Source organism: Salvelinus sp. IW2-2015, linkage group LG27 (assembly GCF_002910315.2).
Source record: "Salvelinus sp. IW2-2015 linkage group LG27, ASM291031v2, whole genome shotgun sequence".
Taxonomy (NCBI): Eukaryota; Metazoa; Chordata; class Actinopteri; order Salmoniformes; family Salmonidae; genus Salvelinus; species Salvelinus sp. IW2-2015.
In genome coordinates, this window is record NC_036867.1 from 8,750,485 (window position 1) to 8,769,359 (window position 18,875).

Consider the following 18,875-nt stretch of genomic DNA (forward strand, 5'->3'; position numbering starts at 1 on the left):
ATCAAGGACAAAAACCACCCGAGCCACTGCCTGTTCACCCCGCCACCATCCAGAAGGCGAGGTCAGAACAGCTGCATCAAAGCTTGGACCGAAAGACTGAAAAACAGCTTCTAACTCAAGGCCATCAGACTGCTAAACAGTAATCACTATCTCAGAGAGGCTGCTGCCCACATATAGACTCCACGTTAATAAATTGATCACTAAACACTTTAAACAATGCCACTTTAATAATGTTAACATATCTTACATTACTCATCTCATATGTATATACTGTACCTTATACCATCTTTTTCACCTTGCCTATGCCACTTAGATTTGTGTGTATTAGGTAGTTGTTGGGGAATTGTTAGATTACTTGTTAGATATTACTGCACTGTCGGAACTAGAAGCACAAGAATTTCACTACACTCGCATTAACATCTGCTAACCATGTGTATGTGACCAATAACATTTGATTTGACAGAGAAAACCCACTGATAGCATTACTATGTGGCCTCACCATGACAGTGGTCTAGTGTGCAGGTTCTGCTCTGGGTGTCCAGACGGGAACAGTGCTGTCCCTTGGTGGCTGGTGAGAGCGGTGCGCGGTGACGCTGCTGCCTCTGGGACACACAGTGGCAGGCGGACCACTCGGTCCACTCTGACATGGGGCATTCTGGACAAACACACGGGGAAGAAGTCAAAGATGGAGAAAAGTATAGCCTTACTGGAAAATTATTTTTTAGCCAAGAGAGGCTGCGATTAAACTCTTTGGGTGTGTGTCCTAATTGTTTACTATGTGGCAGAGCCTGGATACCAGTCTTTCCTGGTCAGATGACGTTAATCAAGTTTTTGGTTTAATTATAATAACAATAATAACTGCTAACAGACTTCAGATAATGTCTGGACAGACAGAACAGAGTATACAGCAGTATCCAGTCCATTCTACTATGCTATTATAGAATGTGCTTGGTGTCTAAGAGCAGACATGAATACAGCCAGAGATATTATTGAGGTCATGCTACCTGGACAGGGTCTCTTATAGCACAGCTGGGTCTCCTCTCTGTTCCTCTCCGCCTCTACCTCTGAGGGGCAGGCGCCCTCCCCCTCCCCTTCACACACACACACCCTGCGTCGCCACACCACCCCCGCGCCGCAGCTGCGGGAGCAGCTGGACCATGGTGACCAAGGGCAAAGGTCATCTGGAAACAGGAGACGTGTGGTTCATAACAACAGTTGAAAACAAGAAGAGGGACAGAGGGATGGGAGAGAAACAGGTGTGTCCCTGTAGACCTGTAAGATTACAGTTTCTATACGTGCCGAGTGCAAACCACTCCCATTGGTTCAGAGCAGGTCTTTTCTTGAGCCAGGTGAGTGTTATTCATTATGAATTAATCTGAATGGTATAATCAACATGGTACTTTGTCCAATTCTGTCAGATCTACATTAAAGGCCGAAAGAAAAGTGTTAGGGTTGGGTTTGTAATTGATCAACAGTAGTCTGTGTTACCGAGGCAGGGAGGTGTGTGACAGCCTTGGGCGTCTCTCTCTGGTCCGCTGCAGTCTGTCCCGTTGTTACGGGGAGGAGGGTTGATACAGGCCCGGCTCCGAATTTGAGTGCCCCGCCCACACGTCACCGGACAGTCCGACCACACCGACCAGGGCGTCCAACCACCATCCACTGTCAACCAGAAGAGGAGTGATTGGCAGGATACACAGCCAATCACAATACTTGGAACGCGATTCATTGTTTTTATCATAAGTGAGAGGCGTTCTCTCTGCAGTGATATGGTTGTATGTGTATTTTTGAATGATCAAATTAGATTTCGCAATCCATCAAAGAAGAACAAATTGACGCAAATGCATTACATCAAACTCATCAAATGTGCAGGCAGGTATAAGAAGATAATGAACACACCTCGACAGTCAATATCTTGGCAATAGTCTCCCTCTGGGGTACATGTGCTGAGAGAGAAAAGACACAGAAAATGTTACAATTCAAAGTCAGTACAAAAATCTACTGTACCACTAATGCCATTATAACACTATATCACTGAGCTATTTCATCATCTATATTTTAGTTCTACGACCTCACCATTGTTTACATTCTCCCTGCAACCACGTGTCTCCCACGGTCAGCTCCTGGTTGTCATGGACACAGAGGGGTGGGCAGGGCCCGGGGTCACATGACTTGTGCTGCACCTCCTCAAACTGGCAAACCGCTCCTTCACGCTCTGGTATTAGCGATCTCATAGGACACACACACACACACACACACAATATCAATATCTGACATCCTGTGTATTTGTGTGTGTGTGTGTTTGTGTAATGGTCTCTTTTCTTCTTTTCTCACCTGAAGCGGGTTCTCTGGCCACGCCCACAGGAAGTGCTGCAGGACGCCCAATTGGACCAGGAGCTCCATGTGCAGCTGGCCACTCGGCAGCTCTGATTGGTGCAGGAAAGCAGTCCATCTGCGCAGCTGCAATTGTTGCAGTCCACCTGGTGCCAGCTGCCTGCAGCCCAGCTCTGACCCAAAGAGTCCACACAGTCACACTGCCATACCTGCACACACACCCCGTCCTGCTGCAGCTGACCTGGAACAACACACATATTTATAGTGTTATTAGTAGATTTATACATGCAATGGAAGACATCTGATCTGTGTACAGTACTTAATATAGCTCAGTATAATAGTTCATGTCAATTCATGACAAAACGAATAGTTGACTGTGAAAATGTGACCGGTCACTAGCCTTTTGGGCAGCGGCACCCAGGCTGGCACTCTGTGTTGCCCTGGCACTGGATGCCCTGCTGGAGGTCTGAGCAGCGCTGAGGACACTCGTTGGCACAGGGCACAACCTCCTGACCCGCTGGGCAACCCTTCTCATCTGGGACACATGTATGATAGTACAGCATGGTTAAGTATGGTTAAAAACACTTCTCCATCCATCTTTTTTTCTATCCAAGGGATATATTTTTTGTTGTTGTCAGTGACTGAGGTGAGGAGAGAGATACAAACAGAGAGAGAGCAGAGAGAGAGAGAGATCAGATGGAGCAGAGCGGGAGAGAGATGGAGAGAGAGCAGAGAGAGAGAGAGAGCAGAGACAGAGAGAGAGAGATAGACAGAGCCGATAGAGCAGAGAGAGAGAGATGGAGGGAGAGATGGAGAGAGAGCAGAGAAAGAGAGAGATAGAGAGAGCAGATAGAGCAGAAAGAGCAGAGAGATGGAGAGAGAGCAGAGAAAGAGAGAGATAGAGAGAGCAGAGAGAGCAGAGATAGAGAGAGCAGATAGAGCAGATAGAGAGAGAGAAAGAGAGAGCAGAGAGAGCAGATAGAGCAGAGAGAGAGAGAGATCGGTCTTACCACAGGGTTTGGTGTTGCACGGTTTCACCTGGTTCTTCTCTCCCTCACACTTGCGCCCGCCATTTTTGGGCGGGGGGCTGAAGCAAGAGCGGGTTCGGATGGAGCGCCCGCCCCCACAGCGCTTGTCACAGAGAGACCAAGGGCTCCAGCGAGACCAGCCTCCGTCCACTGACACAGAGAGAGAGAGAGAGAGAGAGAGAGTCCTTTAACTATGCCTCCACTCTGGGGAACAAAATCAGCCCTACACCCCGTGCTTAGCTATCAAATGCTTTCAGATATATGAGTGGCTATTAAGAAGTGATTCATTTCCATACATTCCTATCAGATTCAATTAGTTTAGAATGGCATTTAGTGGACAGTACAAAATTCCGAACGCAAACAGCATGCACAGTAGCTGTCTATTACAGTGTCAGTGCACCAACCTCGACAGGCCTTTATGTTACAGAAGCGATTCTCCAGGTTACCCCCCAGTATGTCATCACACCAAGAACCGTTGACCCCGGGGGTCAGGAAGGTGCGTAACCTCTGCTGCTGACCCACGCCGCAGGAGCGGGAGCACGCCGCCCACTCGCCCCACTCCATCCACGTGCAGTTCCTCTGGGCGCAGTCGTCCCCTACACACACCCCACCGCCGTCTGGTAACACACACAGCAAAAGACAGACATACATGATAGTGAGGACTGTGGTATTTCAAAATAAGGGACACTGCTGACATGAAGGAGCACTGAGGCCTGCAGCCTGATTTACATTATACATCCATGCCACAGGAGGTTGGTGGCACCTTAATTGGGGAGAACGGGCTCATGGTAAAGACTGGAGTGCTATCAGTGGAATGGTATTAAATACGTGACATTACACTCGCTCCCTTGCAGCCATTATTATGAGCTGTCCTACCCGTCAGCAGCCTCCACTGATCCATGCTTAAAATGTTTGTATTTTTCACTTCCCTACTGTACTGAAAAAGGACACAATCAACCCGACAGAAAATACACATAGGACTACTGCATTAGAGCTAAGGGAACAGTAGCTGGACATTAGGATATGGGGTTGGGGAAGAAAGGGGACATTACCAGGACACTGGGGCAGGTTGCAGGCCTTCTCCTGACGGGTGTCCCCTGAGCAGGGGGGTCTGACACACCGCCTCTGACGGGACTTGAGGGCCGGGGTCAGGGAATCGCTACACGACCGAGAGCAGGTGGTCCACGACGACCACTGAGAGAAGCCTGCATCCTCATCTACAGGGAGGGAGGGAGATCAATTGAGCCTCAACAAGTCTTTATTGTACAATTAACAAGTTCATAGAACACAACAGTTCATACTGTAGATAGAACATTTACAGTGGAGAAGTAAGAAGTGTGTGTGAGAGAGAGAGAGTGGGGAGCCTCAATAGTGAGACAGACAGAGGTCTCTAGGGTAAGGAAGCCCTGTGGTGTGTGGAGTGTTACCTGGTAGAGAGGGCTCTTCTGTGGGGCCGATGATTACTGTAAAGGATTACAAAACATAATAGGTAACGTCATATTTTAGTATATTGCGTGCCTGATGCTATTACATTCCTGGAGAGTACAGTTCAGTACCTGGGCAGTCCGTAGCCTGGCAGTAGGTGCTCTCTTGCCGGGGCCCCAGGCAGTCTCTGCCCCCGTATGCCGGTGCCGGGTGGCTGCAGGCTCGGTTGCGGGTTTTCAGGCCCAGGCCCCCACAGGACAGGGAGCAGGGGCTCCAAGGGCCCCAGGGGGACAGACCCCCGTCTACGGGACACGGTTCCAAGGAACAGTTCCACAAACCATGTTGACACCCGCTACAGGCAGACAGGAGGGTCAGAAAATAAGTTAGGCTGTGAATAGTTCAACTAGGCCTGTAGCTAAATATATTTATATATACACCCGTTGACCTTTTCCACATTTTGTTGTGTTACAGTCTGAATTTAAACTGGATTAAATTGAGATTGTGTGTCACTGGCCTACACTCAATACCACATAATGTCAAAGTAGAACTATGTTTTTAGAATCTTTTACAAATTAATAAAAAATGAAAAACTGAAATGTCTTGAGTCAATAAGTATTCAACCCTTTGTTATGGCAAGCCTAAATAAGTTCAGGAGTAAAAATGTGCTTAACAAGTCACATAATAAGTTGCATGGAGTTACTCTGTGTGCAATAATAGTGTTCAGCATGATTTTTGAATGACTACCTCATCTGTAAGGTTCCTCAGTTGAGCAGTGAATTTCAAACTCAGATTCAACCACAAAGATGACATTGAATGTTCCTGAGTGGTCTGGTTACACTTTTGACTTCAAATCTATGGCAAGACTAGAAGATGGTTATCTAGCAATGATCAACAACCAACTTGAAAGAGCTTGAAGAATTTTAAAAAGAAGTGCAAATATTGTACAATCCAGGTGTGGAAAGCGCGTAGAGCCTTACCCAGAAAGACTCACAGCTGTAATCACTGCCAAAAGTTGATTCTAACATGTATTGACTCAGGAGTGTGAATACTTATATAAATGAGATATTTCTGTATTTCATTTTCAGTAAATTTGAAAACATTCTAAAAACATGTTTTAACTTTATCATTATGCAGTATTGTGTGTAGATGGGTGAAAAAAACATACATTGAATCAATTTTGAATTCAGGCTGTACCACAACAAAAATGTTGAATAAGTCAAGGGGTGTGAATACTTTCCAAAGGCACTGTATATTGTATATACATACAGTATATATACAGAAAGGATAACCACTCACAGACGTGTGCTTGATTAGTGAGCAGATGTGACAACATTTCCACCGGGTCCTGGTCTTAGCCAGGTAAGGAGAGAGAAATAAGAGTACAGATTGTGTACCACAATCTGTGGTTGTGGTTGATACCACAGATTATAACAGATTTACATTCTATGTTACACAGTGTACCTCTCAGTCCCATTGGAGGTTGATACCAAAGATTTAGTTTCAGTGTTACACAGTATAGCTCTCAGCCCCATTGTGTGCCACAATGATTCAAGCTATATTGTAAACTACACATTTATAACACCTCATGTGGGAGTAAGAGTGCACTCTAAATTCAATAAATAGCTTTTAGAGAACATTTGTGCTTATTTGTGTGATGTGGTGTATCTCTCTCACACACCAGACACTGCAGTCTTGTATGAACGTTTCCCCAGACTGGAACTCATCCCCCTGGGTTAGATTATGGTGGGCCAACACTGGGGTCACAGACACATTCTGTAGTGAGGTCAGGAGCTCCTTGTCCACCAGGCAGGGGCACTCCTAAACACGAAACACAGTGCTTGGTTTACTAGCTCCCTTATTCAATACACATTAAGTAACTGTTTATTCATGTGGAATACGTATGAATGAACTGTTTATTCATGTGGAATACATATGAATGAACTGTTTATTCATGTGGAATACGTATGAAGTAACTGTTTATTCATGAGGAATACACTTGTTATAACCTTTTACTTATCTAAAATACACTAATATAAAGTTTTCATTCATTCGAAATACGCTTGAAATAATCATTTATTTATCTGAAATTCTGAATAAGTATCCTTTCATTAATCTGAAATACACATTAAATAACCACTGTAACTGACCTGTACACAGGCTCTGTTGTGCTGGAAGGTCTGCAGGGGGCAGTGGCACCCCTCCTCGCAGCCCTCAGAGTAGCAGCCCTCTCGCCCGCTGACCTGGGCACAACTGAAGGGGCATCCCTCGCCCCGCTCACACTCCCTGTACAGACGACCCGGAGGGCAACCCACCTCTGGTACCAAGGCAGGGGTTTGGGTGAGATGGGCAGACAGGAGAGCAGTTATCAAATTGTGTGCATAGAGTGTGAGTTTCATTGTCAAATACTTGCATATAGTATAAAAAGGAGATTTCTAAAATACAGAATGAATCACTACTACAGATACTACTTGTACTACAACAACTACTTCTGTCTAGTAGCTCTACTTCCACCTTGGCTATAGTTACTACTATTAGTAATATCACTACTACTTCCACGCGTTGGCTATGGAGCTTACTATTGTATATCACTACTACTTCCACCTTGGCTATAGTTACTACTATTAGTAATATCACTACTACTTACCTTGGCCATAGTTACTACTATTAGTAATATCACTACTACTTCCACCTTGGCTATAGTGACTACTATTAGTAATACCACTACTACTTCCACCTTGGACATAGTGACTACTATTAGTAATATCACTACTACTTCCACCTTGACTATAGTGACTACTATTAGTAATATTCCACTACTACTTCCACCTTGGCTTATAGTGTTACTACTATTAGTAATATCACTACTACTTCCACCTTGGCCATAGTGACTACTATTAGTAATACTACTACTACTTCCACCTTGACTATAGTGACTACTATTAGTAATATCACTACTACTTCCACCTTGGCTATAGTGACTACATTAGTAAATACACTACACTTCCACCTTGGCTATAGTGACTACTATTAGTAATATCACTACTACTTCCACCTTGACTATAGTGACTACTATTAGTAATATCACTACTAACTTCCACCTTGGCTATAGTTACTACTATTAGTAATATCACTACTACTTCCACCTTGGCCATAGTGACTACTATTAGTAATACTACTACTACTTCCACCTTGGCCATAGTGACTACTATAGTAATATCACTACTACTTCCACCTTGACGTATAGTGACGTACTATTAGTAAATATCACTACTACTTCCACCTGGCCATAGTGACTACTATTAGTAATATCACTACTACTTCCACCTTGGCATAGTGACTACTATTAGGTATACCACTAGCTACTTCCCCTTGACTATAGTGCCTACTGATGTAGTAATATCACTACTATCGCACTTGGCTAATGACTAACTATTAGTATATACACTACTACTTCCACCTTGACTTAGTGACTACTATAGTAATATCACTACTACTTCCACCTTGGCCATAGTGACTACTATTAGTAATACTATACTACTTCCACTTGGCCATAGTGACACTACTATTAGTAATATCACTACTGACTTCCACTTGACTATAGTGACTACGTATTAGTAATATCATACTAATTCCACCTTGGCTATAGTGACTACTATTAGTAATACCACTACTACTTTCCACCTTGGACATAGTGACTACTATTAGTAATATCACTACTACTTCCACTTGACTATAGTGACTACTATGAGTAATACATCACTACTACTTCCACTTGGCTATAGTTCTACTATTAGTAATATCACTACATACTTCCACCGTTGGCATAGTGACTACTATTAGTAATACTACTAACTAATTCCACCTTGGCCATAGTGACTACTATTGTAATATACTACTACTTCCACCTTGACTATAGTGACTACTATTAGTAATATCACTACTACTTCCACCTTGGCCACTTATGACTACTATGAGTAATCATCACTACTACTTCCACCTTGGACATAGTGAGCTACTATTTAGTAACTACCTACTACTTCCACCTTGATATGTGACTACTATTAGTAATATCACTACTATTGTCCACCTTGGCTAGAGTGACTACTATTAGTAATGATCACTACTACTTCCACCTTGACTATAGTGACTACTATTAGTAATACCATACTACTTTCCACCTTGGACATAGTGACTACTATTAGTATATCACTATACTTCCACCTTGGCCATAGTGACTACTATTAGTAACATCCACTACTACTTCCACCTTGGACTATAGTGACTACTATTAGTAATATCACTTACTATTCCACCTTGGACATAGTGACTACTATTAGTAATATCACTATACTTCCACCTTGACTATAGTGACTACTATAGTGATGATCACTACTACTTCCACCTTGGCTATAGTGACTACTATTAGTAATATCACTGCTACTTCCACCTTGGCTATAGTGACTACTATTAGTAATACCACTACTCTTCCACCTTGGACTATAGTGACTACTATTAGTATGACCACTACTGACTTCCACCTTGGCTATAGTGACTACTATTAGTAATATCACTACTACTTCCACTTGGCTATAGTGGACTACTAGATTAGTAATAGTACTACTACTTCACCTTGACTATAGTGACTACTATTAGTAATATCACTACTATTCCACCTTGGCCATAGTGACTACTATTAGTAATATCACTATACTTCCACCTTGACTATTGTGACTACTATTGAGTAATCCACTACTACTTCCACCTGGACTATAGTGACTACTATTAGTAATATCACTACTACTTCCACCTTGGACTATAGTGACTACTATTAGTAATATCACTACTACTTCCACCTTGACTATAGTGACTACTATTAGTAATATCACTATACTTCCACCTTGGCATAGTGACTACTATTAGTAATATCACTACTACTTCCACCTTGACTATAGTGACTAGCTATAGTAATATCACTACTAACTCCACCTTGGCTATAGTGACTACTATTAGTAATATCACTACTACTTCCACCTTTGGCTATAGTGACTGGCTATTAGTAATACCACTACTACTTCCACCTGGCTATAGTGACTACTATTAGCTATACACTACTATCTTCCACCCTGGCCATAGTGACTGACTACTATTAGTAATATCACTACTACTTCCACCTTGGCCATAGTGCCTACTATTAGTAATACTACTACTACTTCCACCTTGGCCATAGTTACTTCTATTAGGTATACTACTACTACTTCCACCACTACTACTGTAAATGTGGAGATAATTGTTCTATTGGTCCGGCAGTAAATCTTTTTCCATTCAACAGACTGACTCTTACTCAGTCCGAGCTGGAACGAGAGGCTGCATTCTCAGAGGACTATCACTCATACTAATCACACACAGAACCCAAAATAGCCTCAACGAGGAGACGGAAGGGGAAGCCAGAGTGAAAAATGAAGACTAATCCACCTCCGCTGAGCTATTTCACTTTAAGATGCACTTCACTTCAACGCTGCATTTCCTGGTGTTACTACTAACCTTCACTCTGGCCCCTCGTGCTGGTCATATTAGTGATTGACTGCATCTAGAATGGCATCCTATTCCGTATATAGAGCACTACTTTTGGCCAGAGTCCTATGGGCCCAGGTCAAATGTGGTACACTATAAACGAAGGGAATAGGGTGCCATTTCAGGCACACCCATTGACTCTCTCACGCAAACAAAATGTAGATCCCAAAACACCTTGACACCATGCAAGGCCCTGCAGTCCTACAGTGGGTAGTCATCAGGGGTGTGTCTAAATGACACAGTGCTATCTGATTGGCTGTGCTACTGTGCACCTTATCGCATAAAACACTCAGCTATCTACTACAGGTACATGGACTTTGAAGGGATACGGATTCTTACACTGGGTGCCAGTGGTAGCTGCAGCAAGGGAATTTGAACTGTACTTTATCTCACTGTCTGCTATTTATCGGGAATCGAACCCCCAACCCTGGCGTTACTAGCACCACACGACCACGCTCTTACCAACTGAACAACACAGGAACACATGTAACATCCACATGTACTCACCGAGACAGACCTGGGTGTTACACGTCTTGCTCTGCCTCCTCATGCCAGAGCAGGGCGGGAAGCTGCAGAGACGGGTACGAGACTGTTCCCCTCCTCCACAGCTCACTGAGCACACAGACCAGGAGGACCAGGGGGACCAGGTCGGCCAGCGGCCAGAGTCTGGATGGGGGCACAACACCAGAGATGGGACATCAGGTACCATGGTGTTTTGGAGGCAGTAAGGTAGTATCAAGTACATTACTGTATGTCCAGAAATATGTCTTGGGGGGTTGTATGTAATACAATCTGTTCAAAGGTAGTGCATACATCATCAGCATTCAACATTGTGTGGGTGAAGTCTACGATGATATGTCATGTTATGCTTCCACCAAGTCTGCCCCAGCGTGTACCTGTACAGGTGTGGTTGTTGCACTCTCTCTGCTGTTCAGACATGCCTGCACAGCCCCTCCCCCCGCTCTGAGGGGCGGGGTTATCACACTGACGCATGCGGAGCTTGACTCCACCCCCGCAGGGGGCCGAGCACTCTGACCAGCCTCCCCATTGGCTCCAGCCGCCATCGACATGGCAACCAGGGACTGATTGGCAGTGGAGAACACCCGCCTCACAGGTGCTGCGGTATAGGGAAGAGAAAGAAGACTGCATTACAAAAACGGTATTGTCAATATGTGCTATGCTACCGGTAGGGAAACATGTTGTGTACTGTACCAGTTTTTACAGTCAGCGATGATGGTCTCTCCTGGATTTGCGAACTGCCAATCTGACCTACCAGGCCACGCCCACGAGGTGTTACTAGAGTCTAGCCCACCTGGATGGAGAGAGAGAGAGAGAGAGAGAGAGAGAGAGAGAGAGAGAGCTTTAATTGTGCGTTGCTTTAATGTATTGTTGTTCTGATTAATATTGTTGTTGTAGCTGTTATTAATGGTAATCCCATGTCCACTACTAGTATTATTATTGCTGTTAATCCCACCATTTATTTATATATAAATATATATATATTTTGTGTATATATATACATATATATTTTATTTAAATTTTTCGATATGTATACTTTGACAATGTAAGTAATAATAACTTGCCATGTCAATAAAGTCAATTGAATTGAATTGAATTGAATGATGGAGAGAGAGAGAGAGGGGAGAGAGAGAGAGGAGAGAGAGAGAGAGAGAGATGAGAGAGGACGAGGCGACGAGAGAGAGAGAAAGAGAAGAGAGAGAGAGCGAGAGAGCGAGCGAGCGAGGGAGAAGAGAGAGAGCATGAGGAGAGGAGAGAGAGAGAGAGAGATGGATGGAGAGGCGAGCATGACAGGGAGAGAGAGAGAGAGAGAGAGAGAGAGAGAGAGAGAGAGAGAGAGAGAGAGAGAGAGATGTTTGCTGACCTCGCTGCAGCTTAGCATAGCATCAGGAGTTGAAACAAACAACATGAGTAGTAGGACAGTAATTACCAATTAAGTTGTGTTAAAAGCATGTTGTCTAGGTAAGTGTTCTCCACTGGTCTCACCAGTAGTGCTGTTGTGGTATTTGCAGCGACATTCCTCCCTCTCCACACACTGGCCGTCCTGTAGCACAAGATCATCCGGGCAACCACAGGACATACTGCACTCCGCCGTGTCCAGACACTCTGTGTCGCCATGGAGATCAGAGCAGGAGCGTGGACAGGGCTTCCCACATGGCCAGTCCACCTGCACGCCGCCACATTCTGAGAGAGAGGAGCATCATGGGAAAAATACGAGGTCACAACTCAACAACTGGGAGTAAACAGAGACTAACAACATAAAGAGCTAAAGTAACCATATTACTTACTACTGCAAGATTTGTGTGAAATTCAATCCAATCATAATATCCCCAAGTCATTTTGAAACATGTGTCATGACAAGTATTTGAAATTACATTTTTGTAACATGTCCGCACTTTGGCACAGTCAAAATGTCACCCATGATGTCATCAGCTAACCTGAGCAGATGGTGACGTTGTCTTGGCAGCCGCGGCTCTGACGGCTCTCCCCGTGGCAGGGCAGACCCCCGAACCTGGCAGGAGGACTGTTACACTCCCTGGTCCTCACAGACACCCCCTCACAGCCATCACACTCTGACCAGCCCGACCACAGGCTCCACGAACCATGGACTGATGGAGAGAGAGAGGGAGAGGGGGAGAGAGTGGAAGAGAGACAAGGAGAGAGTGGGAGAGAGAGGGGGAGAGATGGAAAGAGAGGGGGTGGAAATAAAGAAACAAAAGAGGGGGAGAGAACGGAATCGACAAGTGGGATGAGAGAGGGAGAGGAACAGAAAGGAAAGGTGGGAGAAAGAGAGAAAAGGTGAGACAGGAGGAGGTAAAGAAGGCAGAATCCATGTAATTACACTAACCACATACTATAATGTTGTCTTCCTGTAAGTCACAAACCCTTTAAAGTGATTACTATGTTGTTACCTGGGCAGAAGGTGACCACAGGGCAGGGTTGTCTCTGGATCTGTGCCCCCACCCCACCGTGTACTTCCTGTTCCCCCTGGCAGGGGGCTCCTCCCGCCTTGGGCTCTGGACAGCCACAGCTGCGATATCTGGACACCCACTCTGCCCCACACGTCTTAGAGCAGGAGATCCAGCCAGACCACTCACACCACCCACCTGACACTGTCCACCAGGGGGGGGGGGGGGGGGGAATCAGGATGGACCAGACATACATGTGAGTTCATATGCTTTTGTTGATATACTGTATTGAATGTGATTGGAAATTGGGTATTCAGACTGCACCTATTACTTACCTGGACAGGGGTCACTGGTACAGTTGAGCCTCCCTCCCTCGCAGGTACTGAAACACAAATGATACCAATAACAACCTAACACACGCACAACCTCAAGCCAGCAAACACGCACCCACACCACCACTACTTTAAGCCTACCGCAATCTATGTCGCACCATTGAAGTTTTAATATGCACATGTCAAAAGACAACGTGACAAAGCTTCTCCACCTCTCTTCTCTCTCCCCTCCTCCCCATCTTTCCCCCTCCTCTCCTCTCTCTCTCTCACCAGTTGTTGCAGCTGTCGGGGGCAGTGGTGCTCTCTCCAGGGTACAACCTCAAGCCAGTGTTGAGGTCCAGACAGGGGCACTCCTCTCGCTCCACACAGGACGTCCCGTCGGAAGACAGCACCTTGCCCTCCGTGCAGTAACACCCCGCCTCACAGAGCCAGTCACAGTGCTGCACAGTGTGGCAGGGGGTATAGAGGGATATGGGGGGGGGGGTATGCTATCATCATTAGCATCACCACCACCATGACCACCATCACCATCATCATACTCATCCTCGTGCAAAGTTGACAAAGGAGTCAGCCAAATACCTACACGTCTTACTGACAGAGCCAGAAGCTGTGTGTTTAGATAATGTATATGGAAAATAGAAACAATTTGTGACACTCACAGACAGGTCATCACAGGAGCGAGGACACGAGGGGCCACAGCTACTGAACACTGTGCCAGGGACTTGAGAGCAAGGCGCAACTGAAAACAGACACAGTGTCAGTCATATAAACATACACATACACAAACACAGTCTCTTTCTCTTTTTCTCCACATTCCAGTCCACTAGATGGCGGTACTGTATATTAGCTGGATTGCCAACCACCAAAGAACCCCAAAGAAGAATCCAGAAACGAAACTGTCCTGAATGAGGAAATACAGAACAACAGCAGCAGTTCTCCCTGGATCCCTCATTTGGTGTGGAAAAGAAACTCAGTGCTGTTGAATAACATACGTGTTATAAATGGAAAGTCTGAAGAGGATAACAGAAGAGTGTATGGTAGGGGACACTTTCTACGTGCAGCTGTTGACTTCACTCTTCATTCTAAGAAAGTGAAAGTTAACATATCTGGTCAAAGGCTATTGTGTGTGAGAGAAAATGGCTGCTAAATTGTCTCTCCCAGAGGAGGATCTCTGCTGTCCTGTGTGCTGTGACATCTTCAAGGATCCTGTTATCCTGTCATGTAGCCACAGCTACTGTAATGAATGCCTACAGGAATATTGGAGACAAAGAGAAGTGAATGAATGTCCCGTATGCAGGAAAAGATTCAGCTCAGGAGCAGCTCACCGTAACCTGGCTCTGAGGAACCTGTGTGAAGCCTTCTTACAGGAGAGAAGTCAGAAAGAGGAGGGTGGCGCTTCAGCAGGGTCTGAGGTGGTCTGCAGTCTGCACGGTGAGAAACTCAAGCTCTTCTGTCTAGAGGATAAACAGCCTGCATGTGTGGTGTGTCAGACTTCTAGAAAACACGCAAACCATAAGTTCTGTCCCGTGGATGAGGCTGCACAGGACTACAAGAAGGAACTCAAGTCTGTGCTGAAGGTCTTACAGGAGAAGCTGAAGGTCTTTGATGCAGTGAAACTAACTTGCGATAAAACAGAACAGCACATCAGAAGCCAGGCCCAGCACACAGAAAAACAGATTATGGAGGAATTTAAAGCGCTTCACTTGTTCTTAAGAGATGAACGGGTAGTCAGGATTGCTGCACTGAAGGAGGAAGAGGAGAGGAAGAGTCGGCTGATGAAGAGGAAAATTGAAGAGATGAGCAGGGAGATATCATCCCTTTCAGACACAATCAGAGACATAGAGGTGGAACTGAGAGGGGAAGATATCGTGTTTATACAGAGTTACCAGGCTATAAAGGAAAGAGCCCTGGAGTGCACACCAACGGATCCAGAGAGGGTTTCAGGAGCTCTGATAGACGTGGCCAAATACCTGGGCAACCTGAAGTTCAGAGTCTGGGAGAAGATGCAGGAGATTGTTCAGTTCACTCCTGTTATTCTCGACCCCAACACTGTTCACCCCCATCTCATCCTGTCTAGCAACCTGATTAGTTTGAGACATAGTACGGAGACACCACAGCTTCCTGACAACCCAGAGAGATTTGATAAGTACCGATCGGTTCTGGGTTCTGAAGGCTTTAACTCAGGGACACACAGCTGGGACGTTGAGGTTGGGGACAGTATGTTATGGTCTGTTGGTGTGGTCACAGAGTGGAAGGGAGCCACTTCCTCAACGAGAGGACACTGGCGTGTAGATAATAACAAAGGAATATTTAAAGCTCGCTCCTCATCGAATCAAAGCGTCCCTCTCTCAAATAGACTGAGACCCCAGAGGATCAGAGTGCAGCTGGACTGGGAAAGAGGAAAGCTGTCATTCTCTGACCCTGTTAATAACACCCACCTACACACGTTTACACACACTTTCACCAAGATACTTTTCCCCTGCTTTTGTAGTAAGCATCTGAGGATTTTACCAGAGAAAGTCTCTGTTGTAGTGGAACAGCATAGTTTGAGCTGATACCACCTCTGTCTGTAACAGTGGAACAGCAAAATAACGTGTCATTCCACAATATAGAGTGCCTTTTGGGTAGTGTAATTTTGTCAAAAAGAACGTATTTATTTCACCTAATTATAACATTCTGTTATAAAGATCACATGTTTAATAAAAAAATCTGTTTTACCAATTTTACTTCTTTTTTTTAGCAATTAGCACGCACGCACGCACGCACGCATGCACACACACATTCTGATTGCGTACCTGGACAGTGGTCAGTGTTGCAGGAGATTACTTCTGTGCCAAGCCCCTCACAGTAATCCCCCTCTCCCTCTGGACTGGGGCTATCACAATCCCGGCGTCTGCTCTGAACACCCCCACCACATGACTTGGTGCAGTCTGTCCAGTTGCTCCACTCCCCCCAGCCACCATTACCTGTAAAGACCATGGCACAACACAGGCTAAACCAAAGTAGTAAAAAAAAGGGGTGAGTACAGTACAGGACTAATGCTCAATCAAATGATTATTCTACTGCAAAAATGGTTGTGTGCTGAATCCTCATAGATAATCCATAAAAAATGTAAAAGCCAGCACCTCAAATTATACAGTGTGTCAATTATTCAGGGTAACACTTTATTTGGATAGTCTATCTGTAGATAGCTCTAACCCTCCCATTAACCCTTATCCTAACCCTAAACTTAACCCTAACCCTTATTCTAAAACTAACCCTAACTGTAACCTTAGCAAGCAGTTGCTTATCAACAGATGGTTTGTTGATTGTATGACCATCTGTAAAGCATTTACAGATGAAAAATCCGGACTATCCAAATAAAGATATACAAAGATCCCTCCATCAAGGCATTACTCACGATCACAGGGAGCAGTCATACACAGCTGGTCTTGGTGGTCAGGTCCGATACAGGGCAGACCACTCCCAGACCGCCGGGGACTAGAACAGAACCTATAGCGGGACTGGAGACCTGGTCCACACCTCACTGAACACTGACCCCAGGGGGTCCAGGAAGACCACTGACCGTCCACTGTGTGGGGGGGGGGGGGGGGGGGGGGGGGTTATTGTTAGGTTTTGGTTCAAGCTATGGACTACAACAATAACCAAATATAAAGCAAATTGCGAGACATACCCATTTCTGAATCAAAACCAATTTCCCCCTTGTGGTTTTCTCCTACTTCTCTCTACTTTTTAGTAAGCCAATGCCCCACTCACCATTACAGTTGAGTTGAGTGCAGTTTACCAGCCTCCCAGAATCACATGTGCTGTGAGGGAGAGGAGAGAAAGAGTCAGAGGACTATTTGTTTCCGCGAGCTCTATTCAGGTTTAATTAAATAATATCACGTACATACTATGTGATGCTATACTATTGTATACTACTGTATAGTACTGTATACTACTGTATAGTACTGTATAGGTGTATTACAACTCCCAATACCAGTTGTTGCAGTCCCTGGGTACGACATCACCAGGTTCATACTGCTCCCCATCCACATCACAGCGACACTGAGACACCCACACACACTTGCCATCCTAAGGAAACAGAGAACGGTCAGTTTGCTTCTTGAGCTATTGCCCAGGCTTTAGCTCAGTGGGTTAACAACGTTTTGTGGCACGCAGAAGATCCATGTTCAAGTCCAGTTTGCATGTGTGTGTGTGTGTGTGTGTGTGTGTGTGTGTGTGTGTGTGTGTGTGTGTGTGTGTGTGTGTGTGTGTGTGTGTGTGTGTGAGTGTGTGAGAGCATAGACAGACAGACCTGCAGGACAGTGCCGTGTGGACACTGACAGCCCGGTGTACAATTCTTCTCATAATCCATACTGATGTCAGAGCAGGTGACCGGCCCCTCCACACACACCGTCCACACCTGTCCCCCAGGACAGCCCGTCCCATCACCTAACACAGGGCGGATGAGACGACAACGCATCAATCAATCGATTCATGCAACTTGAGGTGCAGCCAAAACTCATAGGAACATCAAGAAAGAAGCTCAGCAAAAAAATGGCCACTAAATTCAGTCTTCATAAAAAATATGATGTATTGTCACATACACGGGATAGGTGCAGTGAAATGGGATGTTTTGCAGGGTCAGCCATAATAGTACGGCGTCCATGGCGCATTAGGGTTAAGTGCCTTGCTTAAGGGCACGTCAACAGATTTTTCATCATGTCGGCTCGGGTATTCAAACCAGCGACCTTTCGCTTCAACGCTCTAACCACTAGGCTACATGTCGCCACAGATCAAGTGTGAAAGACCATTGCATAGCTGCATAGATATATACAGCATAGTGGCTTCTGGAGCTTGTTAGTGTGTCTGTAGGTCTTTTCGGTATGCCTATCTATGATCTTGAATCAATAAGGGTATTCAAGGTGGCCTGGTCTGCTTCAGAGAGAGATACTGCACTCGGTGTCAGCGAGAAAGGAATACATGAATATCAAAATATAACATCCTCAAAGCTCACAAGACATGGTCATACTGTAAGTCTGAGTGGGAGATCAGAGCCTTCTCTCCCTCTCTCTGTCTGTACTCACCACAGGGCTGCAGGTTACAGGCAGAGAACTGCTGGGCAGTACCATGGGTTCTTTGGGGTCCCCGTGTCCTGTTCCTGTACCCCCCTCCACACGTCACCGAACACTCTGACCATACACTCCATGGCTCCTTTACACCTGGCATAGGCGCACGCACACACACATGCACGCATGCGCACGCACACACGCGCACGC

The 18,875-nt window shown here is 45.4% G+C and overlaps 2 protein-coding genes and 1 long non-coding RNA gene across 3 annotated transcripts in view; 2 read left to right on the forward strand and 1 right to left on the reverse strand.

The window, feature by feature from the left end:
* The window catches only part of sspo (SCO-spondin), a 75,701-nt gene that overhangs the window by 16,021 nt on the left and 40,805 nt on the right, over positions 1-18,875 (reverse strand). The window contains 29 exon segments of the mRNA XM_070435689.1: positions 500-655; positions 1,005-1,181; positions 1,489-1,659; positions 1,897-1,943; positions 2,074-2,226; positions 2,332-2,572; positions 2,732-2,866; positions 3,342-3,509; positions 3,764-3,976; positions 4,412-4,576; positions 4,787-4,822; positions 4,916-5,136; positions 6,463-6,602; positions 6,932-7,098; positions 10,863-11,021; positions 11,252-11,472; positions 11,568-11,667; positions 12,360-12,557; positions 12,812-12,982; positions 13,286-13,486; positions 13,618-13,664; positions 13,885-14,054; positions 14,274-14,353; positions 16,410-16,580; positions 17,015-17,185; positions 17,371-17,420; positions 17,594-17,688; positions 17,912-18,048; positions 18,684-18,818. Coding sequence (XP_070291790.1) covers positions 500-655; positions 1,005-1,181; positions 1,489-1,659; positions 1,897-1,943; positions 2,074-2,226; positions 2,332-2,572; positions 2,732-2,866; positions 3,342-3,509; positions 3,764-3,976; positions 4,412-4,576; positions 4,787-4,822; positions 4,916-5,136; positions 6,463-6,602; positions 6,932-7,098; positions 10,863-11,021; positions 11,252-11,472; positions 11,568-11,667; positions 12,360-12,557; positions 12,812-12,982; positions 13,286-13,486; positions 13,618-13,664; positions 13,885-14,054; positions 14,274-14,353; positions 16,410-16,580; positions 17,015-17,185; positions 17,371-17,420; positions 17,594-17,688; positions 17,912-18,048; positions 18,684-18,818 — 4,296 coding nt within the window.
* LOC139023182 (uncharacterized) lies at positions 10,689-13,451 on the forward strand. Its single transcript, XR_011474326.1, has 3 exons — positions 10,689-11,514; positions 12,386-13,172; positions 13,369-13,451. It is a non-coding gene; the product is annotated as an uncharacterized lncRNA (long non-coding RNA).
* LOC111953671 (E3 ubiquitin-protein ligase TRIM35-like) lies at positions 14,116-16,320 on the forward strand. The gene has a single exon (XM_023973095.2). It carries the CDS (start codon positions 14,751-14,753, stop codon positions 16,167-16,169), a length of 1,419 nt encoding a protein of 472 aa, XP_023828863.1. The 5' UTR covers positions 14,116-14,750; the 3' UTR covers positions 16,170-16,320.